Source organism: Dama dama, chromosome 11 (genome assembly GCF_033118175.1).
Source record: "Dama dama isolate Ldn47 chromosome 11, ASM3311817v1, whole genome shotgun sequence".
Classification (NCBI taxonomy): domain Eukaryota; kingdom Metazoa; phylum Chordata; class Mammalia; order Artiodactyla; family Cervidae; genus Dama; species Dama dama.
The window spans coordinates 890756-916820 of NC_083691.1; the positions used below are offsets into that span (position 1 = coordinate 890756).

Sequence of the window (26065 nt, forward strand, 5' to 3'; positions counted from 1 at the left end):
GGAAAGCCACACCCTAGTCACTTCAGTTCAGTTGCTCAGTCATGTCTCTCTGCAACCCCATGGACTGCAGCACACCAGGCCTCCCTGTCCATCGCCAACTCCCGGAGTTTACACAAACTCACATCCATTGAGTTGGTGATGCCATCCAACCATCTCATTCTCTGTCGTTCCCTTTTTCCGCCTTCAATCTTTCCCAGCATCAGGGCCTTTTCAAATGAGTCAGCTCTTCGCATCAAGTGGCCAAAGCATTGGAGTTTCAGCCTCAGCATTAATCCTTCCAACGGATACTCAGGGCTGATTTCCTTTAGGATGGACTGGTTCCATCCTTGCAGAACCAAGGGACTCTCAAAAGAGTATTCTCCAACACCAGTTTGAAAGCATCAATTCTTCGGTGTTTAGCCTTTATGGTCCAACTCTCACATCCATACATGACCACTGGAAAAACCATAGCTTTGACTAGACAGACCTTTGTTGGCAATGTAACATATCTGCTTTTTAATAAGCTGTCTAGGTTGGTCACAGCTTTTCTTCCAAGGAACAGGCATTGTTTAATTTGACTTTCACACCCTGGGCAGCCCTAAGGAATGGGTGCTGCCGGCCACACAGGACCGTGACAGGCACCTTGAGAGGAGCAGCAGGCGCTGACACCCCACACCCAGGGCACCGGGCAGAGCACAGGCCCACTGAGGCCCACAGCCAGCATCTCACAGCCTCACCCTGGGGCTGCCTCGCCCAGCACCGGCGCTGTGGGAGGACATTTCCAAACTCCCTGGGCAGAGCCAAAGCTGACGTACGGACACAGGGGAGACCGGACCCACCAGTGGCCCTTGCCCCGACCTCACACTTGAAATCAGAAAATAGACGAAGCAATGCCATTCAGAACAAGTGTACTTTTATCATGGATTAGAAGTCTGTCTGTTGGGCTGGGAGACGGTGAACATGCCGCCCAGCCCTGCCCAGCCTTGCAAAGGCAAGGGTAGATCCCTGAGTCCAACGTGTAAACACCCGCAGCCAGCCAGGAGCCTGAATCCCCATGAGGTCAGGACGCCCCGAGCCCCTGGGTCGGGCGTGTTCACAGGCTGTGACCCCGAGCTGGGCTGCACCGGGCCGTACCCTCAGCCCCTGTCTCTGATCACATCGCGGGCTCTGGGCCAAAGTGGCCTGGGGTGACCAGACGCCCAGGACCCTGAGGAAGCCCTTGCAGGGCAGCAGGAGAGTGTTCAGGCTTCAGGAATGTAGTCATGATTTGATTTTTTAGGAAGAAGGAAGAAACTCGCTGAGTGGACAGGATCCCCAGAATCACACCGCCCATTTATTCCAACGTGTTCCAAACGGTGATCCAACAGGAACCAGGCGAGGAGCACAGAACCAGCGGCAGAGCACCGGATGCCCAGTGGCCACCCCGAGCAGCTACGAGGCCCCGAAACATCCTGGCCCTGTGGCCCGCCGGCCTCTGTCACCAGCCCGGCCCGGAGCACGTGCCGCCAGCTGGGGGGACACCACACAGCCAAGGTCAGGGCCCAGGTCTTGCCGACAGGCATCCTCGCGGACAGCACACGTCAGCCTCCTGGGCAGCGCCTACTCGAGAGCCGTCCCGCCCTAGGAGGGGGCCCAGATGGGCAGGGGGTGAGCCTCTGTGTTGAACACGTAGGTGTCCAGGCTCAGCAGGTCGGGGTCATCGGAGAAGAGCAGATACAGGTATTTGAGCGTCTCCCCCAGAAAGAAGCTCTCCATCTTATCCCTGGGCTGGGGGTGGCGGGGGTCCTGGACGTTGCTGATGGAAGAATAGCCGCCCGAGGGGACCTGCTCGAGAGCCGAGGCCACAGCATCACAATGCTGGCTCAGCTCTCTGGAAGGCCGCCAGCCAGAGGCGCCGCACCCCCCCATCCCAGAACACACGGCCCCCCAGGGCAGGGCCTGGGGCGGGGAGGACACCAAAGCCAACAGGGGGAATGACCACCCTGGAGGTCAGCCATGGTTCCCTTCAGTGATCAGATGCCAAGTGCCACCTCCAAAACCCGTGCAGGCCTCACAGAGGCCCCAAGGCCACCCGAGGGGTGTAGAGTCCACCTCAGGGGCCACAGGGCGGAGGTCAAGTCTCAGCCCTGCCAGGGTGGGCAGTGGGCCCTGGGCATAGCAGGGGGTGCAGCTGGTTGTGGCCCCCGGCCTGGGGCGTAGCGGCCCAGAGGTCACCCACCCGCTGAGTGGAAACATGCTGCCCAAGCTGCACAGAAGACCCAGGAGAGACACGTTCTGTGTGCCTCAAGCCACTGCAGGGACCCTCCCAACACAGCTGTCCCCGAGACAGGACAAGATGGACGCCCCGACCCCCCGGGCCCTCACGGCAGGGCAGGGCAGGGCCTCCCCATGCAGCCCCTGGGAGGCGACACTGAGGCCCTGGGGACACTCAGGGGGCTCACCCGCGTGTAGGTGTTGAAGCTATGCAGGATCTCCCAGCCCCAGTCCTGGTACTTGCGGTCGCCCGTGAGGCGGTACAGGTAGAACAGGCTCTCCACGGTCTCGGGCCGCAGCAGGTTGTGTCTGTCGGCCGCCTGGGGAGGCACATGGGCTCAGGCGGTGCCTCCCAGCACTCCCCTCTGGCCCCAGCCCTGGGCCCAGCCCGGCTCACCTTGACCTGGATGTCCTTCACAGCCTTCGTGTGGTGCAGGTTGAAGTGTGCGATCTCGGGGCTCAGCCCCGTCTCCATCTGACGGTACATCTGGTAGCAGGTGTCCATGAGCGCCTGGGCCAGCTCCATGTGCTCAGCAGGCAGGCCGTGGTGGGCACCCAGAGCCAGTGTCCCCGGCAGGAAGCATACCAGGTGGTCCTGAAACCACGGGGTCACCGCATCAGCGGGTCCAGTGCGTCAGGCCTCAGACAGGGCACAGAGCTGCAAGCCAAGCACCTGGGGCCCCACACGGGCAGGGAGAAGCTTCTGGAAGGACCACCTCAAAGGTCGATGGAGCCCTGGCTGCAGGAGGGGGTGCAACTGGGAGTGGGGGTTCCCCGAGAGCATGGAAGTGGAGACTCGTTGCAGGGCAGGGGTCCTGGAGGAGGTGGGGGCTCTGGGGTGGGGGTCCTGGCACCCCACAGACCTCAGCCCCTCCTGCTGCTGTCATGGGACACCCACATCCACCCGGGACCGCTCACACTCCACGGCCAGGATCACGAGGTTCCCCGGGTCATCCCCACTCTCAGAGCCATCAGACATCAAGCACAGAGGCTGGGTCCCCAAGCTGCCTTGAGGCCGGATCGGGGAAATACGCTCCCACTCACCATCTTGGCGCTGAAGCGGCCGTGGTTGAGCTCCCCCACAAAGGTCAGCTTCCTGGGCTCAGATTTAGCGAGCAGGTGCTTCCTGATCCCGTCCACGGCTTCCAGGTAGTCTTCCAGCAGCCTGTGCAGACCAGCGGGGCCTGTGTGCTCTGGCCAGGTGGGCGCACAGCCCTCAGTTCCACAAACAGGGCGTGACCCCAAGCTGCGGTCCCTGTTCTGGGATCTATGAGGCCCGGCCCCGCCAGCCCCATGGGGGGTCAGCCTCATGGGCTTCTGGGCCGCCCCCACTCCAGTGAGGCCAGTGCCTCCCAACCAGCCCCAAGGGGCCACTGGAGACCAGCCTCTGCCAGCCTGATTCACCTGGAACCAGCCTGCGGGCTCTCCTGTCGGTAACACTTCCTGGGCCACAGTCACCCCCAGGCTTGAGGCTGAGAGAACCCAGCACCCGACGGGGGTTTATCTCTGTTTTATAATTGGACAAGGCTGCTCCCTGGGAATGTCTGCATGTTCAGCGTCCAAGCCCTGAGCACGAGGAGACCCTCATGTCCCCGGCTGCCTCTGCTGGAGCCAAGGACCAAGCAGCCACAACCCCAAGGAAGACCCCTGCTGCCCAGCGAGGAGGAGCCGTGCCCCATGGCCGGTCCTTGCTCTGCACTCGGATGGGCAGAAACAGCCTCCCCACCGAGGGCCCCGCCACCCCGAGCCCCGGGGCCACCGCGAAGGCAGAAAAACAGGCCTCACTGGCTCTCCTTCTTCCCGCCCTGGATCCACTGCTTCAGCAGGTACTCGTAGTAGCTGTCGGCCCTGGCGCCCAGGGTGAACACGCCCAGGTGGGTGAAGCTGCCGCTGTTGGTGCTGATGAACATGGGCACCAGCCCGTCCAGCTTCCCGCGCAGGGCATGCACGCGCCTCGTCACCTCCTCTGCGGCCTCCTGGGGCAGACAGTGGGGGCGGTGAGCGGGTGGGCTGCGCGGAGAGGCTGCCCTCCGACACAGCGACCTGACGGCCGACCGCGGGACTGAACCCGTCCTCGAGACACTTCCCAGCCCCGAGCCGGGGGGACAGGTTAAGAGCAAGCGGCCTGCATGGTGTGACCGTGTCCCAACGACAGGACAGCACAGGACCCCCAAGTCAGTGCCTGGCGGCCAGGGACCTGCTGGCGCCCTCCTACACAAAAGACCGACGGCACACGCACTCACAACACGGAAGACATGGCACATGGACTCACAACGCAGAAGACACATGGCACACGGACTCACAACACGGAAGACACACGGCACACGGACTCACAACATGGAAGACATGGCACACGGACACAGAACGCGGAAGACACACAGCACACGGACTCACAACACGGAAGACACGGCACACGGACTCACAACGCGGAAGACACACGGCACACGCACTCACAACACGGAAGAGACACGGCACACGGACTCACAATGCGAAGACACACGGCACACGGACTCACAACACGGAAGACACATGGCACACGCACTCACAACACGGAAGACACACAGCACATGCACTCACAACGCAGAAGACACACGGCACACGGACTCACAACACGGAAGACACACAGCACTCGGACTCACAACACGGAAGACACGGCACACGCACTCACAATGCGGAAGACACACGTCACATGGACACAGAACAGGGAAGACACATGGCACACGGACACACAACACAGAAGACACGTGGCACATACGGAAGACACGGCACTCGGACTCACAACACAGAAGACACACGGCACTCGGACTCAACACGGAAGACACGGCACACACACTCACAAGGCGAACACACACGGCAATGCACTCACAACACGGAAGACACGTGCCACACGGACTCACAACGCGGAAGACACACAGCACACACACTCACAATGCAGAAGACACACGGCACACGCACTCACAATGCGGAAGACACATGGCACACACACTCACAATGAGGAAGACACACGGCACACGCACTCACAACGCAGAAGACACACAGCACACGCACTCACAACGTGGAAGACACACGGCACGCGGACACACACACACACACAGCAACATACCACTGATTAAAAAATCAAATCCAACTGGAGACAGCGTCACATACCCATATGGACAGACAACTGACAGCTGGATGGTGGACCAAGGCACGTCTGGACAGGTGGACCCAGCCTGGAGCCCTCCTGCCAACGTCCCCAGCAGCACACCGGCTGCAGCCAGGCAGTGACCAGCCCAGAAATGAGTCCACCACGTCAGGGGTTCTCTAAGCTGAGAAAGGATGGACCCTGACCGGTCCCGCCCCCTTGAGACAGCAGGCTACTGAGCATCCAGACCGCAGCCAGGGCACGAGAGGGCGGGGCCTGTGAAGTGCCAGGAAGCTCCGGACAGCAGCCTGTGTCCGGCTGCCCAGGGCAGTGGGGTAACGAACGGGGTTTCGGTGAACAGTGCTGGGGTTGCTCGGGTGGAGGGAACAGTTCTAGAGGGTGAAGACAGCCAGACACGTGAGCACAGATAGCCATAGTCACAGGAGAGGGCGGGACCTCTCCACACAAACATCTCAACAAAAAAGATGGGGATGAGCAGAGAGAACAGGGAAACCTGAACGGATGCCGACATGCAGACAGACCCGCCACAGGAGCGGCCCCGCGGAGGAAGGTGGCAGACGCTGCTGAAGACACGGAGACAGCCAGACAGACACACAGGCCCGCCATGGCGCGACATGCACGGTCAGCACCGCGGGACAGGGGCCACGCGAGCGCAGCACCCCACTGCCCCCAGGACAGCATGCGGGGCCCAGTCAGGGCACCACAATGGGACAACCACGACGTCACCTACGCTGACCTGACTACAGAGCCCAGAGCTCCAACACACCCCGTGGCTCTCAGCCACAAGAGAGCAGGCGGGCCTCGCCACTGCAGGAGGGCCCAGGACAACGGCAAGTGGACTCCAGGCCACGCCAAGCGCGGCAGGACAACCCGTCAGCTGTCGGGGCCCTGAGGACACGGGACTGCACGGGGGCGGGCCAGGCAGAGGACTCAGCCTCTGGTCAGGGCATCTCCCGTCTGCACCTCTGGTATCACCAGAAAACGCGATTCTCCAGGAGAACGTGGGACAAGAACCAAAACTGACAGGACTCTCATGGCCCAGGACCCATGACCACACAGACCTGCACGTGCCTCCATGAGCCAGAGATGGCCCCGCAGAAAACCCGCACCAGCTGGAAGCAGAGCCCCTCCATACCTGAAATTTCTTATCCCCCGTGAGACGAGAGAGCTCTCGGAACTCCAGCTGAATGCTCGTCACCTCAGCCACCGTGCTATCAGAGGTCCATCGGGGTGGGTGAGCAACTCCGGTGCCGATGTTTACATCGGAGTACGGAATCTTAGAGGGTGTTCGGAAGGCAGGCATTAACCGATTTCCAAAATCCTCCTGATACACAACACAGCGATCAGTCAACGATTCCTGCCGCTGAGAGGCCTTGTCTCTATGACACGACAGTAAACCCAATACCCATTTTCATGTAATTCAGTGGACAGACCCAAGTGTGCTGGCTTCACCAGACCTTAACCCTGCCAGCTACAAGCCCCGAGCTGGACTCAATCAGTTCAGAATGACCTCACGGACAGGCAGCAGGCTGGCACAACACCGCTTCAGCCACCCATGTGCTCGGAAGCAGACTCAAGAACGGGAGGAGGCAGAACTGGAAACAAACCCCTGCCGCAGCCCAATCCCACGAGAAAACCACTGACTGCTGAGCACTTGAGACCCCAGTCCCCCCCGGACGCGAGCAGCCCTGAGGCCGGGACACTCACAGCCTTCGTCAGGAAGAGGACGTCCCCAGACAGGTGGAATGCACTCAGCAGCCCCCCCAGGATCCGGATCGTGCTCTCAAACAGGTTGACGTCCACATCTTTCTGAAACAATAACCTCTTGGACACCCAATTCCTGGCTTCTTGAAATTCTACCACGTGAGACAGCAGAGGTACAGGAACAAATTAACAGTCCAGCATCTGCGTGACCGCTCCCCCTCTGGGGCTACGCACATCCCCTGCAGGGTTTCAGCATCACCTCCTCATGCAAGAGGGGGAGCCCAGGAGTCCTCCAACCGCACAGAAAACACAGGGCCAGCGGGCAGTGGGGGAAGGCCGTGCAGCGTGAGCACAAGCGCTCGACGTCAAAGCCACACGACCGAGGAGCACGAGACAGTGAGTGGTGGAGGCTGCAGTGCGACTGGAAGACGGACGGGGCCGTGAGCGCGCCGGCTCAGAAACATCTGGGGCACGTCGCCCGTCTCACCCTGTCTGCACCGACAAGGACTGAGAGGGAGACTTAGGGCGCTGCCGGCCGCTGCGGCGGCGCACGTGTCCCCTCCCACCACAGGGCCCTCCTGACCGCAACAGAAACATGGGCTGCAAACACCCCTGCACTCCGCCCTCCGCCACACTCGGCGCTCTGCGGGAGGCGCAGGGCGCACGGACGTGTGAGGACAGAGAACTGCCCGCGGCCAGCACAGCCACACTGGCAGCCAGGACAGCGGGAAGCACAGCCCAGCAGGACGCGGCGTGTGGTCGCCTCCCAGACCAGGCTCACTCGGGCCCGAGGGTCACGCGTGGCGAGCTCGAGCCCACCGCAGGGACGAGCAGGTACCTTTCTTTAGCCCCAGAATCCACATGGTGTCCAGGGCGTCGATCAGCGTGAGGCCGAGGCCGAACCACTCACTGAAGGACCTGGTCAGGGGCTTCAGCTCGTCGTGGCCCCAGGCGAACTTGCGGTATCCAGCCCACGCGTGGAGGAAGGCATCCACCACGGCCTTCTGGCGCTCGTTCTGGGAGGCTGGGAGGAGGAACGCAGGGCATGGGCACCCAGACAGAGCTGCCCTGTGGCCCCACAGCGAGTGAGGCGGCCGCAGTGAAGGCCCAAGCGGAAACTGCACCCGGCCCAGGCTCGTCAGCCTCCACCAAGTCCCAGCAGGGACCACCCTCCAGGAAACAGCGAAGGAGCGGAAGCAGAGGAACCAGTAAGCCTGGGTGTGCAGTCTGGTTTGTGGACATCAATCGTGCCAGGCGCTGGTGACCCGGACAAGAAAGCCTTGTCTGAACAATACAGAAGTTCCTTAAAACACTAGTAGCAGAGCTGTCATGTGACCCAGCTACCTACTCCTGGCCATACATCCGGAGAAAAACGTGACTGAATGGATACAAGCTCCCCAGTGTTTACTGCAACACTGTTTACAGCAGCCAAGACACGGAAGCGACCTAAATGTCCCTCAACAGAGAAATAAAGAAAATGTGTTGCATGCATACAACAGAATATTACTCAGCCACTCAAAAGAATGAAGTAATGGCATTTTCAGCAACACGGATCGACTTAAAAATTGTCATAGTGAATGAAGTAACTCAGACAACGACGTATCCTATGACATCCCTTATATATAGAAGCTAAGAAAAATGATACAAATAAACTTACTTGCAAAACAGAAAGGGACCCATAGGCTGAGAATGAACCTTCCTTCCGGAGAAGAAAAACGGGGAGGAGACAGGAGATTGGGACAGATGCCTGTCACGCTCTACTCTAAACGGGTCAACAACAAGGGTCTGCTTCACAGCACACGGAGCCCTGCTCAGCGCTACATAGCCGTCTACATGGGAGAAGAGTTTGCCGGAGAGCGGATACATGTATATGTACGGTTGAGTCCTTTCCCTGTTCATCTGAGACTCTCACAACAGTTAATCATCTACGCTACTGCTGCTAAGTCGCTTCAGTCGTGTCCGACTGTGTGCGAACCCATAGATGGCAGCCCACCAGGCGCCCCCATCCCTGGGATTCTCCAGGCAAGAACACTGGAGTGGGTTGCCATTGCCTTCTCCATTAATCATCTATACTAGAATACAAAATAAAAGCTAAAATAGCTGCAGCACTGGACCCTGAAAGACGTCTGTCCAGGAGCCAGACCCCGTCACCAAAGCTACAGAGACACCTGACCCACAGGAGCCTGGTCCACCTGGCTGTCCGAGGCTGAGCAGACTTTAGACAGACGGCAGGAGCTGCAGTGCGGCCCCAACTCTCGAGTGTGTCCTTCGCCGTGACCCTCAGAACCAACGCCAGCTGAGGCCCGGAGGGGGCAGGCAGACCCTACCTGGGTTGGCCTGAAACCTCACAGCCTTCGGCGAAGGCCTGGGGGGGAGCTCTGCCTTCTCGCCAGGAGGTTCAGTGCCCTGCGGTGGCTTGGTCCCTGCACCCCTCCAGCTGCGGGGAGAGAAACGAGAATGCTCAGGACAGGGACAGAGGTGTGGATGCCGCAGGCCGCACCGAGCTCAGGCCCAAACGCGAACACCGCCCAGGGGGACCGCGAGTGGACGAGCCGGCAGAGGCCCTGCTCCACGAGGGTGCGCAGAGTGAAGAAAGGAAAACACTTGTTAGCAATTTCTCTTATTAAAAAAACACCAGGAAACACTGGTGCCCACATTCAGACCATTTCTAAGCTCCCGGTACCTGAGGCCGTCTCTCTGCGACTCTGCTCTCCAGCCAGCCTCTCCCACCACCTCTGCCCTCCTCTGGGCCTGGGCCTGCCTCCTCTCCTGGGCGTCTCCAGCAGGCGCTCTCGTCTGCAGGTTGGGGGGTCCTCGTCGGAAATGCCTCTGGGGCTTCTGGACAGAGACAAGGGTCACTTGTGCGATGATTCCATCCCGCTTCTAGGACGCTCCCCCTCCCCAGTCAGACCTGGAACCACACAGGGAACACTGTGGACTGGCTGAGCAGCTGCAGTTTCCTAAAGGAAATGATTTCCATTTTTCCTACAATGCGCAGCTTCGGGAGGAGCCCCTTTCTCAGCAGCTCCTGGCTCTGACTACCTGACGGAGGCTCTGCCAACGGGCGAGTGTAGCTCTGGAGGGTCGGTTAAGCCCCTGGCCAGAGCGTGTCTGGGAGTCAGACCCTAAGGGTAGCAGGGCAGGGTTGAGCCACCCCATCCCCGTCGATGGAGCCACAGAGGACACTGCCCAGGCCTGCGCCCGGGACTCCCACCTCAGCCTCGGAAGGCTGCGGCAGAGGCGGCCGGTCAGTGACAAAGCGCTGTGGGAGGGCGCACTCGTCCTGGCTCCAGCCGCCCAACAGGGGCTGTGACAGCAACTCCTCCAGCTCACAAGGACACAGACTCGTGAATGGAAAAGCCTCTGGCTGCAGCACCCATGGACACCTTGGAGGAGGATCCGTGAAGATACCCCCCCTTCCAAGATTCAAACCCCACCGAGCCGGGCCCCCGGGTCACGAGAGCAGGTGCGGCCGAAACACAGCTCCACGGATGAAGCAGGTCTCGGGGACGAGTGCCGGCATCGGACCCAGAGAGGAGGTGCCAGCGGCCTCAGGATGCGCAGGGGCCCCAAGACTCGCTCCACAGGAGACGGAGATGTTCACGCCTTCATTTCCAGGCCCCTCCTGGACACCAGAGTCCAGGTCACGGAGGCTGAGGTGTGGAAACCTGTCTCTTGGTGGGGAGACAGCCACGTTCTGTGTCACGGACCGTGAAGTCAATACACAAGAGAGTGGCCACAGAAGTGACAGAAGGAATGCGCTTGGCTCTAAAGGGAGAAACCACTCTCTCACACACAGGCCTTCCAGAGAGACGGGGTGAGAGCAGCCTCCCGTCCCTCCCAGGCACGCTGTGGGGCGTGAGGCCGGCATCAGTCCCAGAGCCTCTCCCTGGGGGCGCCTGGGCCCACTTGGACACCCCAGCCCGTGGGAGTGTGTCCCCACAGGGAGCATCCTGGGCTCTCAAAGGCCAGCTCCCCTGGGGGGGACTCTCCCCGGCTCTGGCTGACCCCATCACCCTCTAGGCTCCACGTGCTCTCCCGCCCACGCCCCCCACCCTGGACGGCTCCGGGCCCCCAGGACGAGGCCTCACCCCGCCCCACCCTTTGTGGATGGCAGGCAGCACGCACCTGCCAACTCCCAGTCCTCCCTGCTGACCCCACTGTGATGCTGAGGCCCCAGCACCTCCATCTGGGCAGGTCCAGAGTGGAGCCCCCGCCTGACCGCCCCCGGCCAGTAGCTCCCAGAGAAAAGGCTCGATCTGTCTCACCTCCCAAGGACCCGGAGCGCCACACGGGCAGAGGACGGAGGACAGGATGGCCCTCCTCCTCTCCCCACGTCTCCTCCGTCCCACCAGCCCAGAGCAAGGAGGTTCAGGTTAAAACCTCAGACATAGGGCAGGAAGCAGAACTCTTCCCAGTCCCTCTCAAACAGCCCACGCTGTGCTGAAGCGCTTCTGGACTGGACCCCAGTTACGACTCCACGTTGAGTTTACTCCAAGTACCTGAGGCGACAGCCCCGCCACGGTCTCTGGGTTCTCAGCTGCTTTCCGAGGGGCTGGCAAGACGGGAGGATTTGCTGGTCTCATCTGCCATGCTGCCGCCGACCTGCTGTCCACAGCTAAACAGGAGAGTCTATTTTATCTCAAATACGCCTCAAGGTCCAGAGGAGAGCCAAAGGGTGCTGGAAACAGCACCTACACAGCCAGCACTCCTGGAAAGGGACAGGCTGGGACCTCCGAAAAGGGCAGGTCAAGGAATTCCAGAGTGGTCACAGGGAAGCAAACCCTGCCCATGGCTCCAGGCAGCTTGTCTTTATCCCCACCCACAACCCAAACACTTGGCTTTTATTTTTTCCACTTCAAGGAGGGCCCACGGTGGCACACAGGCCATTCACAGGAGCAAGCCGTGGGGCTCTGCAGCTGTCCTCCTCCAAGAAGCCAGGAGGGAGCTGCCCCTCCTCCCGGCACCTGCGCTTGCTTCCCAGCACTGCAGTGCACGCAGACTCCGAGTGTACCCTCGGACCTGGATCTCGGTGTGAGGCGGCTGGGACGTCACCCCGCTTCTCACAGCATGTCTGGGAAACAGTCACACACCGCAGATTAACAGCCACCTCATAGCGGGGGACTGGGAACATTCTAGGCTTCTCCTTATCTCGCTTCCTGCCAATGCACTGAAGTCTACACCTCCCGCCGCTGCCAGATCGCTGTGCCACCCCTTAGTCAGCCCTCAGGACCCCCGAGGATCACGCAGCTGGTACCTGTCCACTCATCGGCCACGTTGACATAGGACAAGAGGCCGAAGAGCATCAGGACCGCCAGCAGGAAGAGGACCACCGTCCGCTGTAACCTCGACAGCTGCTTCCATTTCTGAGGGACAGACAACGACTTTTTTACTGAAAGGGGCACAAGGAGCAATTCTCTCCCGCCGTTTCAGACTCCGGGAGGACGAGGAGCAATTCCCGAGGTCCAGCGTGGGGCTCTGCTGCTTCCAAACTGGGGACGTTTCCTCCAAGCGGGGGCCGCAGGCTGGAGCGGTACTGCAGTCGACACCCAGCACCGGCTTCGTGGGTGCTCTTGGCTAGTAGCGTCCCACTCCATTGGAACCCCATGGACTGTAGCCCGCCAGGCGCCTGTGTCCATGGGATTTCCCGGCGAGCACCCTGGAGAGGGGAGCCACCTCCTCCTCCAGGGGGTCTCCCCGACCCAGGGATCGAACCCGCGTCTCCTCTCGACAGGCTGGTTCTTTACCGCCGAGCCACCTGTGAAGCCCCATTGGTCAGAGCTGGAGAAAGGAAACCCCCGCAGAGACCTTCTGTGCCCACAGTGGACGGCGTAGAGGGACCCGCAGCCCTCCTCGCCTGGGCCCCGCGAAGCCGGCCGCGCTCGCGCCCGGACCCCAGACCCCGGGTCGGGGAAGCGCCGACCTGGCCGCCCGGCCCGCCCCTCACCCGCCAGCACGAGCGACGCCTCAGGCCCTGGCCGCCACCGTAGCTCCGGCCGGGGCTCAGCGTCACCGAGATGAAGTCCCGACGCGCCGGCGCCGGCGGCGGGTACATGACGGCCGCGGGGGCCCGAAGGGCCTCGCCCTCCGGCGGCGTCAGGAAGCCCAGCTTCGAGCCGGGCTAAAAGACCAGTCGGCCTGAGTCGGGTGTCCGGCCATAGCGGTGCCGTCAACTCCCCGCCCATCGCGCCGCGCCGCCAATGCGCCTCTGCCGCGCCTCCGGAGCCCCACTGCGCCTGCGTCCGTTGTCGCGGCTCTGCTGAAGGCAGGCTCGGGTCCTACGCCGCTTGCGTCGGCTCGTGCGCGGTGACGTCACGCCCACACGGCCGCGTCTGCGCGCAGCTCACTGGCATGGCTTCCCGGCGCTGCGACAGGCTTCTTGAGGGGTTCAGGGCCGCTGAGCCGTCCTGTGCCCTCGCGCGGCTCCCCCGGGGCCTGTGGGCATCGAGGATCAGCCAGGGCTTCTCACGGCAGTGCTGACCGCGGGCAGGTGTCCCCCTGCTCCACGACGTCAGCCGGGAGCCCCTGAGCTGCGGACTCCAGGGCTGGACCCTGCCCTACCCAACCCCACCGGGTGGATTTGACCCAGTTGATGCCTGGGTGGGCAGGAAGACGCGGGGCCCGCTGCGGAGTTAGAAGCCCGGGGATTTTCATCCATCGGACCTGTCAACCGTAAAAGTAGCCAGCTGTTTGATCAGCAAAATGAGTTTGTTCGGGCATGGCGAAGGGTTTGCAGTTAAGAACGTGCAACTGTAGCAAATAATAGCTATGTCGAGACCAGGAGAGGAATATTACTTTTGTTGGTGTTTTCCAAGATCTGGCGGCCTAAGTATCGATGCTGAGTTTGATCAAATGCAGCTCTTCATGGAGACTTTATGTCCAAATCAGCCTTTAAGGTTTGTGAAAGGAAGGAATTTCAGTGAAACCTCGGGGCATTCATGTCCAGATGCGTTGTTGTCCTTCCCAAGTGGAATCTGAGCTGTCTTGGCTAGCCTTATCAGCTGGCATGCAGGCGCACCTCGTCTTATCATACTTTGCTTTATTGCACTTTGTGCATACTGTGTCTTTCAAATTGAAGGTTTGTGGCAACCCTGCATTGAGCAAGTTCATGGGCACCGTTTCTCCAACAGCATTTGCTCACTTCCGGTCTCTGTGTCACATTTGGTAATTCTTGCAACTTTTCAGTGAGCAGTTTTTTGCAATAAAGTATTTTTTAATGAAGTACATACATTGGTTTTTTAGACAATGCCTTTGCATGTTTAATAAACTACGGAAGAGTATGAACAACTTTTATATGCACTGGTACCAAAAGGTTCATTTGACTTGTTGTGAGTCCTTGTTTTCAGTGGTCCTGAATGAGACCCACAGTGTTCCTGTGCTAAAGAACACACAACATAACTACAGTGAAAATTGTTGCTTTCAGCAGGAGTGCTTGCAGAGGGTGGGGGTTAAGAACAGGCTGTTGAGGGGCAGCAGCGTTGATTATGGCCTGCAGGTCCTGGACAGACCTCCACCCTCAGCCCCTGGGCTTCCTCACGAGTTCCACTTAGCAGTGTTACAGGTACTATGCCCTGAGCCCTGGAACCCTGTCACGGGCTCCAAACCTGGAGGGGCTTCTCTACTTAGGGTGTTGGTTTGTTCTGGGGAGAGGATTTGACGGACTTAAATTTGAGTCTTGACGGGAAGAGCACTTTGGCTTTTGTCAATATCAGGTGGAGATGTTGCCCACAAGGAGAGTGGTAGCTGATTCAATAGGAACAAATGGTCAATGTCTCCAGAAACAGCTCCAGGACTGAGAGACAAAGCAAAGGCGGTGAACAGTTTACGTTGTTGGCTATTTTGATTGTTACTGTGAATTCCTAGAATTACTTACCCTTTTGGAAGAAAGAAATTTCCAGCACGGTATTTTCTAGGATGTCTTGGCCTAATGAATGGAGGTGGAAGAATTGAGGAGAGGGAGTGGTGGGTATCTTGGGGAGCCTAAGCAAAAACAAACAGGTTCAGAGACAGGTTGAGGTTCATCAGGGACCACCACCATTTGGACCACTTTAGTTTTCCAAGACAGGGGCTACTTTACCACAGTTGAGCTGAGTGTGGTAAGAGATTCATTCCCAAACTGGAAACTTGTTTCTCTGAGCTGATGATGAGCAAGGTTTGGAAAGAGCCTCATCTCTGGGGGCTAGGAGGGCGCTGGAAAGGCTGGTTGGAACCTGAAGGCACTTGAAGTACTTAAGCTTGTCACAGTCTCTTTCCAGTGTCCTGGCTTTTTGCAACACTAGCAGAAACTAAAAGGGTTTTGTTTAGGGACCATTATTCACTGGAGTTGAAGGTTAAGGATTTGAGAGGTCTCGCTTGGTTGAATGTAGGCTAAATTTGCTAAATCTGGAGTAGACATGGTTTCCTGTTTGATCCCAGTCCTTTGAACTAAAAGGGAAGGATCTCCTTTCAGCCAGTTAATGAACACAGAGCTGAAGGCTGCCTCAGTGAATCTGTTTTGAAACCAAACTCAGGTCCACTTGCCCACACACTATAGTCAGTCTCCTGATACCAAGATCAGCCTGCGGGCTCTCGTTTCCGCAGGGCGAGCAGGCTGCAGCCCCTGGAGGGACGCAGACCTGGGACACCCAGCGCTGCTCCCACCACACTCGCTGGTCAGACAGCGCACCCGCCAGGCCGGGCTGGATCACAGCACCTTGTGTTTACTGGAAAGCCTGGCATTCTGGGAAAACTGAGCTTGTCCATCTTTGAAAACTCAGTTGCTTCAATTAGCAGCTGTCTGGGTGAGAGACGATGGGGGCACGTGGCTCCTAAGGAAGCAGGACAGAGGTGCTTGTAGCCATGGGACCCCGCGGCCCACAGGGAGCCTCAGCCGGGAGAGAGGACTCAGCACGACCAGGGTCTCCTGGTCACAGTGTTCGCGCATCGCAGCAGGACACATTGCAGGAGACGGCGAGGTGTACCCGGGACCTCTCTGCGCTGAGCGAAACCTCACATGAAGGTGTAATTATTTGAAAATAAAAAGGTTTTGTGAAAGCAAGCTGTTTTATTTTATTTTTTTTTTTACTTGACTGTATTTTTATTGAAAGTCTTCCCACAAGAAAATTCCAGGCTTAGGTGCCTTCATAAGGAATTTCAGCAAGCATTTAAAAAAGAAGTATCATTTATCCTTCAAAACTCCTCCAGAAAATAAGGAGGAGGAAACAATTATTCTTTGACATCAGAATTACTCTGATGCCAAAGTCAGAGAAAAACAGATCTATAAACCCACTACCATTCATCTATCTATACAATACATTAACAAAATATCAGAAAAATGACTCAGCAATATATACAATGGATTATACAAGATGATCATGTGGGATTTCTTGCAGGAAATGCAAGATTAGCTCCCATGGACAGAAGAATCCGGCAGGCTACAGTCCACAGGTGTACAGAGTCGGACATGACTGAAGCAACTTCGCACACATGCACCATTTAAATAGAAGACAACAAGGAAAACAAAAACAAAAACACAGCCACGTGATGATTATCTCACTAAGTGCAAAAAATGAATAGAAACCACAGAAACAGATCCACACTAATACAGTAAACTGATCTTTGAAAAGGGAGCAAAGGCAAAGGAATGAAGAAAGGATAGTCTTTTCAACAGATGGGGCTTTAAAACATGATCCAGTGGTTAGGACTCCCTGCTTCCACTGCAGGGAACATGGGTTAAAATGCCTGGTTTGGGAACTAAGACTCTACAAGCTGCACAGCACGGGGGGGGGGGGGGGGGGGGAAGTGATCCAGACACAGACCTCACACCTTTCACAAATATTTTCTCAAATGGATAATAAGCCTAAATACAAAACAGTAAAACACGTAGACAATAGTACAGGGGACACAGACCTTGGGTTAGGCAATGATGCATTAGACACACCAAAAATATAATCCATGAAAGAAACACTGAGTAATTTGGACTTGACTAAAGTTTAAAATTTCTGTTCAGCAAAAGACACTGTTAGAAGAATATAAAGATATTCAGCATATTTCATTAGAGAATTGCAAATGAAAGAAACAACAATATACTATTACTACATACCGACTTGAATGGCAAAAACCAAAACATTGACAACATCAAATATAAGAACATGGAGCAACTGGAACTCTCACCTACTGTTGGTGGGAATGCAATATGATACAATCACTTTAGAAGGCAGGTTTTTGTTTTGTTTGTTTTTTAGTTCTACCACTTTATTGCTACCAACCCATCACCCTCCACCCTCGTGCACACATGCTCAGTCATGTAATCCCATGGACTTCAGCCCGCCATACTCCTCTGTCCATGGACTTTTCCAGGCAAGAATACTGGAGTGGGTTGCCATTTCCTTCTCCAAAGCAAGCTGTTTTAATAGTTTACCCAACAAACTCGATGTGGTAAAGAGGTTGCCCTGTCGTGGCAGTGAGGAGCCAGGCAGGACCCTCAACCTCCTCCTTGGTGACCCTCTGCCCCAGGCCCTCTGCTTGCCTGTGGAGCAGCTGGGGGAAGGCAAGTAAGGCACAGTTAGGACTGATGGCAGAGCCTGGATGGATGGAGACGCAGTCATCCTCCCGGCCCTGGGCCCGGCCCTGGCCCCACAGTCACACCCGGGGCGGGAGGCGTGGACGAGCCACCCATCCACTCCAGGCCCCTGGAAGGGTCACTGCCACTGAAGCTCCCGGGACAGCACCCTTCCTGGAGGAGACGGCCGCACGTGGGCTGGAGGAGCGGGGAGGGGTGGGGCGGGCCTGGCCGAGCTGTGGCCGCACTTAGGACGCTCTTCACAGGAGGAGGGGGCAGGTGCCCCGTGCTGCTCTCCAGGCAGGAAGCAGGCAGGGCCCGAGACCACAGCCAGCCGGCTTCTCCCCACCTTGAGCAGGCCGGGGGTGTGCAGTGAGGCGCTGTGCCCACCCCTTCCTGGGGAGCCGTGGGGGGAAGGAGTGTGAGCACTGAGTTGTCAGAAGCTCCCTATAGGCATGGGGTGTCGGCGAGGTGGGGCACCCTCCATGGGTCCCACTGTTTTCTGGGGGCTGAGGCCTTGGACGGAACTTGAGAGAACCCTGCCGGGCATGCAGGCCAAGCTTCCCAGAGAGCCAGCTCCAGACCTGCTGTGGGCCTCAGCCGGGCAGGGAAGGCGGGCCAGGTTGTGACCCACAGGCTCAGCTGTCCCTCCCAACATGGAGCCCTGCAGGTGCTGCCGTCCCCTCATCTCTGCAGAAAAGCGCAGCGTGGCTGCTGCTGCTCCCGCCAGGCGGGTGTGCAGGGGCCCAGGAGCCCACTCAGCTGACAGGCCCGTGCGCCTCTCAGCACCTTCCGCACCCGCCTTGGCCCCACCCCAGTCCCCTCAGTCCCTCTGCCTCCAGCCTGGACGCCACAGCAGGAGTTAAGCCAGAGCACCCCAGGGGCCCCGCAGGCCTGGGGTCACCTGGCTCCCGGGGACGGGGTGGCGGGAGGCCTCCCACCCCAGTGGAGGAGGCCTGCTCCCTTCTGGGCTCCCCGGTCTGCAGCCAGAATCACAGAGCAGCTCTCCTGACCGGAGCCCAGGCGGGGCTGCGTCCTGAGCCTTGGGCCCCGGGGTTGGCGGAGGTCAGGGCTGCAGCTCCCTCGCCGTGGCCTCATCCAGGATGAGCGGGGGCCGGAACTCGCGACCTTGCAGGTACTCCTCCAGCCCCTGGAGACAAGCAGGTCGTGATGACCGGATCCCACGTCCTGGTCCACCAGGCGAGGCCCCAGGTCGGCCCAGAGCCAGTGGGAGGCAGGGCCAGAGGGGCTTCTGGGAGCAAGGGCTGGATGCCACCTGGGTCCCCGGGCCCACGCGGCCCTCCCACAGGGCCGGCCAGAACTGCCCACGGGAGGCAGGGTGGCTGTCCTCCCACGGAGAGGCTCCCAGTGGCTCAAACCCCAGGCCCAGATGGACCTGGTCTGCCTTCCCCAACCCTTCCAGGCTTCTGACAGCTTGCTGCACCCCAGTTCTTTGACAGTCCTCTGCCACTGAGGGACCGCTGACCCTGCCAGTTGACCGTGGCAGAGCTGTGACTTCCCAGCCAAGCGCCCAGCTCACCCTGCCCTGTCCGACCCCGCCAACCCAACCCCAGGGGAGCCCCCGCTGGCTGGCCGGCTCTTACCTCTCCAGCGTATGACACCAAGGGTGAGATCTCACAGATGGCTGGAGGCTCTGCGCTGCCAGGCAGGCTGGGGGGTGCACGCGTCAGCATCAGCTCAGGGTCCTGTCCCAGCGCCCTCCCTGGCCCCACCCACCAGGGAGCTGGCCAGTCCCTGCCCACCCGCAGCCCTCCTCTAGACAACCTCCTCTTCCTCTAAACACCTGGCCCCGGGCACCGCCCCAGAGCAACAGGCCCTGACTTGGTCTGGAAAACCCTCCTTGCCCCCTGCAGGCATCTCACAGCCTGAATAGCCAGACTCAGGAGGTGGCTGTGGGCATTGGGGTAGAACCTAAGTTCCTGTTCTTTCCCCACCCTGGAAAGTGGCCTGCCTGCTGTTTTCTGGGTGCCCCGCCTGGGAAGGTGCAACCCTCACGTCCCCGGGGCCCTGAGCAGACCTCGAGGGCCGGGCACACAGCCACCCGCTTTCAGCGTGGTGCCAGGGCAGCAGCTCCCACCCCAGCTCAGCAGCTCCCACCTCAGCTCAGCAGCCATGCCAGCAGGGCCTTGGGGTGAGGCTTGGGCTGTGACACCCTGACACCACTGTCCGGGCCACACTCCGCAGCCCCCACTCACCTGGGCTGCTCGGGGAGCTGGGCCCCGTGCACGTCCAAGAAGCGGGCGCCGGCCTGCAGGGCCCACCGGCAGTGCTGGGCGAGCAGGGCCCGCCGGGACGTGGAGGGGCTGTCCCTGTCGGCCGAATCGGCGTTCTTGAGGGGGGAGAACTCCTCCTCCCGCAGCACTTGGAAGGCCACGAAGTTCCTGGGGGGCGGGGGAGACAGCTGCAGACTGGACGTGCTGGCCCAGGGGGCCTGGGCCCTAGCAGCTGAAAGCCAGGCCGGAGTGACACAGACTACATGGGGTCTGTTCTCTGGGCCCCCGGGCACGCGTGAGTCTTTATTCCAAGACCCAAGCTACCCAAGCCAGGACCAAAGCTATCTTTGGTCCTATCTTCCCTCCCTTTCCCACCACCCTGATCCCCAGAACCTGGGACCCCAGTTGGGGGCCACCTACCCTGGGAGCTCCAGCTATTTCCCCTGGAAACAACTTCAGGGCCCCAGGCCAGGGCAGAGGGGGGCTCATGAGGAAGCACAGGTGTCCCCCCCAAGTCCACAACCCCGAGGGTCCAACTGCCCTAGATGTGCCCTCCGCTCCCGCCCCAGGGACTGCTTCCTCTGGGCTTCTCGCACCAAAACCCGCCTGCAGCCCCCCAGCCCCGCTGTGAAGGGGCATCTCCATCTCCCTGCCTGTTGGGCCTCAGAACCACAAGTAGGGCGCGGGGGACAGGAACAAACACGGCTTCTGCACTGACTTGGCAAACGGGAGCACGTCAAACACGAACTTCTCCATCTTGATCCCGTTCGGCTGGAGCGGTTTTACCGGGTTCCCGTGTTCGTCCACACAGGGCACCTTCTTCACAGCCACGTGTGGCTGCAGCAGGTGCTCGAGTTCCCTGGGGACGCGAGGCCCACAGGAGGTAAGACGCAGTTCAGACAGGACGCCTCGGGGCCCCAGCCTGCCTCCCGCAGGCCTGGCCAGGCGGGGCACCTGGACAGACGGACGCAGCGGACACAGGGCACTGAGGGCCCAGCTGAGCCCTGTCTCTGCAGAGCCAGAGAGCCGGCCACCATCAGCCTCACCCCTGCCCAGGCACAGAGGCAACGGCAAGCCCCGGGGTGGAGGTGGGCAAGCCCCGGGGTGGGCGGCACCCGCCGGCACAGCCTCTCTACAGGAGGGCCAGGCCCACTTGGCTGCCGAGCTCTCTGGTGCCTCCAGCTTGTTTAAACTCAAGAGCCCTTCTGCACTGCAACCCACAGCAGCTCAGGTCTGCCCCCAGGCCCGGCAGCCAGGCTGGCCGGGAAGCCACCTGCCACGCACACCTGGTGACCATCCGCAGGAAGTCTCGGGTGAAGAAGTGGTTGCAGATGTTGCCTGCGTTGTACAGCAGGCCCCCACCTGGCGCGCGCAGCTGCGCCACCTCGGGGCTGATCTCGCTGTACTCCACCACCTGGGGGACGCCGTCCACCTGGCACACCACGCCCACCGGCTCCTCAGGGTAGGCCTTCTCCACCACCTGTAGCCGCAACAGGATGGATAGATGCCTGGCTGGGCAGATAAACTGACTGGGGCGGGACGGGCAGGGAGGGCGGGGCGGGGCGGAGGGCGGAGCTGGAGGAGGAGGCGGGGTCAGGGCCGGAGGAGGAGTCAGGGCAGGGCGGGGCGCGCGCCGGCTCACCTTGGCTCCACAGTCGGCGCCCCGCAGCACGCAAAAGCCTATGAAGACTGGGTCGGCCAGCCGCACCAGGATGTTGTCCACACAGTACACGTGCACGAACTCCACTCCTCGCCGCTCCATGTCCTCTAGGATCTGGTGGTCCTCCAGCGCGCTGTACAGGCCCCCATTGCCATCTGCCAACGGAGGAGAAAGGGCCTTGCAAGGGCTCCGGCCGGCCTCCAGCTGATGGTGTGCTAGAGACAGGGGAGGCCCCTCGGGGCTGGACCTTGCGCCCAAGGACGCGCTCGATCGCTATCCAAGTAGCCCTGTGACTGTTCCACGTGACAGATGGGAATCAAGGCCCAGAGAAGGGAGGCCACTTGCTCAGAACTACACAGCCTCTGGGCAGGATATTCTGGCCCCTGTCCCAGGCCTCTTGACCCCGAGCTAGCTCCCCATTCTCGGCCAGGCAGACCCTTCCTGCCTCAGAGACGGGGGCGTACCTGGCGCCATGGCGACCTTGTCTTTCCTCTCCAGGATGGCCCTGCCATCGAAGGTCACAGCAGGCAGCATGCGCTGTTCAAACATGATCACGTTGTTGGGATCCAAGTGGAAAAAGTCATGCTCCTTGAAGAACTTGGCCGTGGGCCCCAGCGTGAACTCACTGGTCATGATGTACCTGCAAGGGAGGTGAGGCTGAGCCAGCCTTGCGGAAGGCCTGGTCCCCCCGGCAGATGGGGCTGGCAGGCCTCCCTCTGGGTGGGGGCTGGGCTCCGTCTGGGGCTATGCTGGGGTTCAAGTCCCGGTGTGGAGCAGGACTGGGGCTACACAAGGTGGGGGACGGGGAATCACTCTGGGGCCCAGAGAGTGCAGGCGGGCGCACACCAGGGCACGGTGCAGCGGGTCCCGTGGCGCTCGCCGGCCAGCTGCTCCACCCGCCGGATCCGTTCCGCCTGCAGCTGGTACAGGGTCTTCTGGCTGGGCAGCCCCACCTGATACATGCCCTTGGGGTAGGTCACGCCCAGGCGGGTGCCCTGCCCACCGGCCAGCAGCAGCACGGCCACCTTGTTCAGGGCGATCTGATGGAGACCTGGAGGCAGGAGGCACCATGAGGGGTTCCCGAAACCCAGCACGCAACCACCGCTTCATTTTAGCGCAAACCAAACGAGCCGGGGTCTGCGAGCCACAGCGCACAACTTTCCAGATGACACTCTGACCTGGGCCGGGGCCGCACCCACCCGTAACCCTACCCCGGCCCTGCCGAGGTTCTGGCCACGCCCTCCTGAGTCCTTCAGGGGAAACACCCCGCGGGCCTGTTCGGGACCCGGGGCCGACTCCCCTCCAAGCGCAACAGCCTCAGCTACGGGCCCAGAGGCAAGGAGCACAGTTCGCCAACGCCGCTGTGAAAAGGAGCCTGTGCAAGCGTCCAGGGGTCCCCTGCTGTTAGTTAGCGGCAGCTGGCCATCCAGGGGCGCCAAGCACGAAGCACAGCCCCCGGGAATTCGGCCTGGGGGCGGCGTCCCCAGAACCAGCCCGAGCCGGTACGCGCGAGACGGCAGGCGATTTCAGGAAGAAGGCAAACTGAGCTCCAATCTCCGCTTCCCCGCGAGCCCCGCTCGGCCTGCTCCGTGGGCGTGGCCCCTTCCGGCCGCCCGGACCCCCGCCGCCTACCTTCCTCCTCCCAGAGCCGCCGGGTCTGCGGGTCTGCCTCGCCCGCGCTGCCCACGCGCTCAGGAGGCAGGGGCTGCAGCCGCGCGGCCAGGCCGGGCGGCGGGCCCGGGGGGCGCGCGCAGGCGGCGGCCGCGCGCTGGCAGTGCTGGCGCAGCGCCTCGGGCTCCAGGGCCTCGAGCTGGGCCAGCAGCGCGGCTCGGGGCTCCGGCGCCAGCTCGGCGCAGAAGCGCAGGAGGTGCTGCTGGCCGGCGCGCTGCAGCCGGGCGCGCAGGTCCGCCTCCGAGGCCATGTTGCCGCCACCGCCCCCGCCGGCCGCGCTGGCGCCTGTGACCAGCGCTCTCCGGCCGGTGTCACGGGACCCGGCGGGCGGCCCCGACTCTAGCCGGGCGGGCCCGGGGCGCCCCGCCTTGACCCCGCCCCGGCCCGGGCCGGCCGGGTCGCAGACCCCGACCCACTCCGCCTCTCTTCCGCCCCCCCCCCGATCCGCCCCGCCCCGCCACTATTCAGCCTGGGAGGCCGCTCCGAGCCCCGCCCCTGCCCGCGCTGGCGCTGGAGGGCGGGCTTCACTTTTAGTTCACCTCCTAGCCCCCAGCCCCCAGGGGAGGCTAGGGTCCGTCCCTGCCAGTGCCCGTGTTTGCGTCTACCAGGACACCTGGCGCCAGGGACCACAGTCCGGGGGCTCAGGGCCGGCAGACTGAGGGCTGGGCCGGGGCGGACAGAGCCAGATCCCCAGCAGGGCCCCCCAGAAGGCCAACCTTCCCGCCAGTGGCCCTCCCTTCTCATTCCTCCTCCTGCCCATCGCCGCGTGACCGGAAGCACGCGGGGGCTGCCCCCCGCACTGCCTTTTCACTTTAACCACCAGGTTTTAAACTTCTTGCTGTTCACAGCCTCCTTGGTAAAAAATATGAAAGAGTAGCTTCAGGCACTAGAGGACAAAATTTTCCTTTAGAAACTAGTTTCATTAAGTCTAAAAGTCATAGGTACCCACGGTTAAAACAAGTTAAAATGGTGCTTTAGGACCTGAAATGAAAAGATCTCTGGGACTTCCCTGGTGTTCCAGAGGCTAAGACTCTGATCTCCTGATGCAGGGAGGCTGAGTTCAATCCCCAGGCGGGGAACTAAGATCCCACATGCTCCAACTAAAGATCCCAGATTGTTGTTCAGTCATCAGTCGTGTCTGTCAGTGACCCCACGGACTGCAGCACGCCAGGCTCCTCTCCTCCACTGTCTCCTGGAGTTTGCTCAAATTCATGTCCATTGAGTCCATGATACTATCTAACCATCTCATCCTCTGCCACCATATTCTCCTCCTGCCTGCCATCTTTCCCAGCATCAGGGTCTTTTCCAATGAATTGGCCAAAGTAATGGAGATTCAGCTTCAGCGTCAGTCCTTCCAATGCACATCCAGGGTTGATTTCCTTTAGGATGGACTGGTTGGATCTCCTTGCAGTCGAAGGGACTCTCAACAGTCTTCTCCAACACCACAGTTCAAAAGTATCATTTTTTTCTGCTCTCAGCCTTCTTTATGGTTCAACTCTCACATGCATACATGACCATTATAGCTTTGACTGTATGAACCTTTGTCGGCAAAGTGATGTCTCTGCTTTTTAATACACTATCTAGGTTGGTCATAGCTTTCCTTCCAAGGAGCAAGCATCTTTTAATTTCATGGCTGCAGTCACCATCCCCAGTGATTTTGGAGCCCAAGAAAAGAAAATCTGTCACTGTTTCCACTTTTCCCCTTCTATCTGCCATGAAGTGATGGGACCAGACGCCATAATCTTAGCTGTTGTTTCTGTTGTTTTTTAATGTTGAGTTTCATGCTGGCTTTTTCACTCTTTGACCTTCATCAAGAGGCTCTTTAGTTTCTCTTCACTTTCTGCCATTAGCATGGTATCATCAGCATATCTGAGGTTGCTGACTTCTCCTGGCAACCTTGATTCCAGCTTGTGATTCATCCAGTCCAGCACTTCCCATGATGTACTCTGCATTTAAGTTAAATAAGCAGGGTGACGATATATAGCCTTGCTGTATTCCTTTCCCAATTTTGAACCAGTCAGTTGTTCTATGTCTGGTTCTAATTGTTGCTTCTTCTTCCTTTTCTTTTATTTAAATAATTTTATTCATTTACTTTTGGGTATGCTGGGTATTTATTGCTGCATGGGCTTTTCTCTAGTTTCAGAGAGCGGGGTCCACTTTCCAGTTGCAGTGCATGAGTTTCTCACTGTGGTGGCTTTTCTTGCGGAGCACAGGCTTTAGGGCGCTCGGGCTTCAGTAGCTGCAGCTTCCAGGCTCTAGAGCACGGGCTCAATAGTTGTGGTGCACAAGCTTAGCAGCTCTGCAGCATGTGGGGTCTTCACAGAGCAGGGATGGAACCGGAGTCTCCTGTATTGGCAGCCTGATTCTTTACCACTGAGCCATCAAGGAAGCCCTAACTGTTGCTTCTTGACCTGCATACAGGTTTCTGAGGATACAAGTAAGGTGTTCTGGTATGCCCATCTCTTTAAGAATGGTCCACAATTTGTTGTGATCCACACAAAGGCTTTAGCATAGTCAATAAAACACAAGTAGATTTTTTTCTGGAATTCACTTGCTTTCTCCATGATAAAATGAATGCTGGTAAATTGATTTCTGGTTCCTCTGCCTCTTGGAAACCCACCTTGTACATCTGGAAGTTCTCCATTCACAAGTATGTGAAATCTAGTTTGAAGGATTTTACCTTGCTAGCGTGTGAGATGAGTGCAATTGTGTGGTAGTTTGAACCTTCTTTGGCATTGCCCTGCTTTGAGACTGGAATAAACACTTAACATTTTCCAGTCCTGGGGCCACTGCTGAGTTTTCCAAATTTGCTGACATGTTGAGTGCAGCACTCTAACAACATCATCTTTTAGGACTTGAAATAGTTCAACTGGAATTCC

General features: G+C 59.3%; 2 protein-coding genes across 4 annotated transcripts; both read right to left on the reverse strand.

The window, feature by feature from the left end:
• Positions 1–875: 875 nt before the first annotated feature.
• LOC133064266 (endoplasmic reticulum mannosyl-oligosaccharide 1,2-alpha-mannosidase-like) lies at positions 876–13274 on the reverse strand. 2 transcript variants are annotated; one of them, XM_061154142.1, is made up of 13 exons: positions 13029–13274; positions 12339–12447; positions 11584–11699; positions 9765–9919; positions 9409–9518; positions 7920–8105; positions 7085–7182; positions 6513–6701; positions 4018–4208; positions 3277–3397; positions 2630–2827; positions 2421–2552; positions 876–1803 (listed from the first exon to the last, which is right to left on the reverse strand). In XM_061154142.1, the coding sequence occupies exons 1-13, from the start codon at positions 13134–13136 to the stop codon at positions 1600–1602; spliced, it is 1917 nt and encodes a 638-aa protein (XP_061010125.1). In that variant the 5' UTR covers positions 13137–13274; the 3' UTR covers positions 876–1599. The 2 variants fall into 2 exon arrangements, with proteins under 2 accessions (XP_061010125.1, XP_061010124.1); XM_061154141.1 differs by having other exon boundaries at positions 7085–7233.
• Positions 13275–16119: 2845 nt separating this feature from the next.
• Positions 16120–23945, reverse strand: UAP1L1 (UDP-N-acetylglucosamine pyrophosphorylase 1 like 1). Of its 2 annotated transcripts, none has more exons than XM_061154153.1 (9): positions 23726–23945; positions 22362–22566; positions 21980–22155; positions 21498–21670; positions 21142–21335; positions 20574–20714; positions 19838–20023; positions 19226–19292; positions 16120–18771 (listed from the first exon to the last, which is right to left on the reverse strand). In XM_061154153.1, exons 1-9 carry the CDS (start codon positions 23928–23930, stop codon positions 18688–18690), a joined length of 1431 nt encoding a protein of 476 aa, XP_061010136.1. In that variant the 5' UTR covers positions 23931–23945; the 3' UTR covers positions 16120–18687. The 2 variants fall into 2 exon arrangements, with proteins under 2 accessions (XP_061010136.1, XP_061010135.1); XM_061154152.1 differs by lacking the exon at positions 23726–23945 and adding an exon at positions 23148–23451.
• Positions 23946–26065: the final 2120 nt, after the last annotated feature.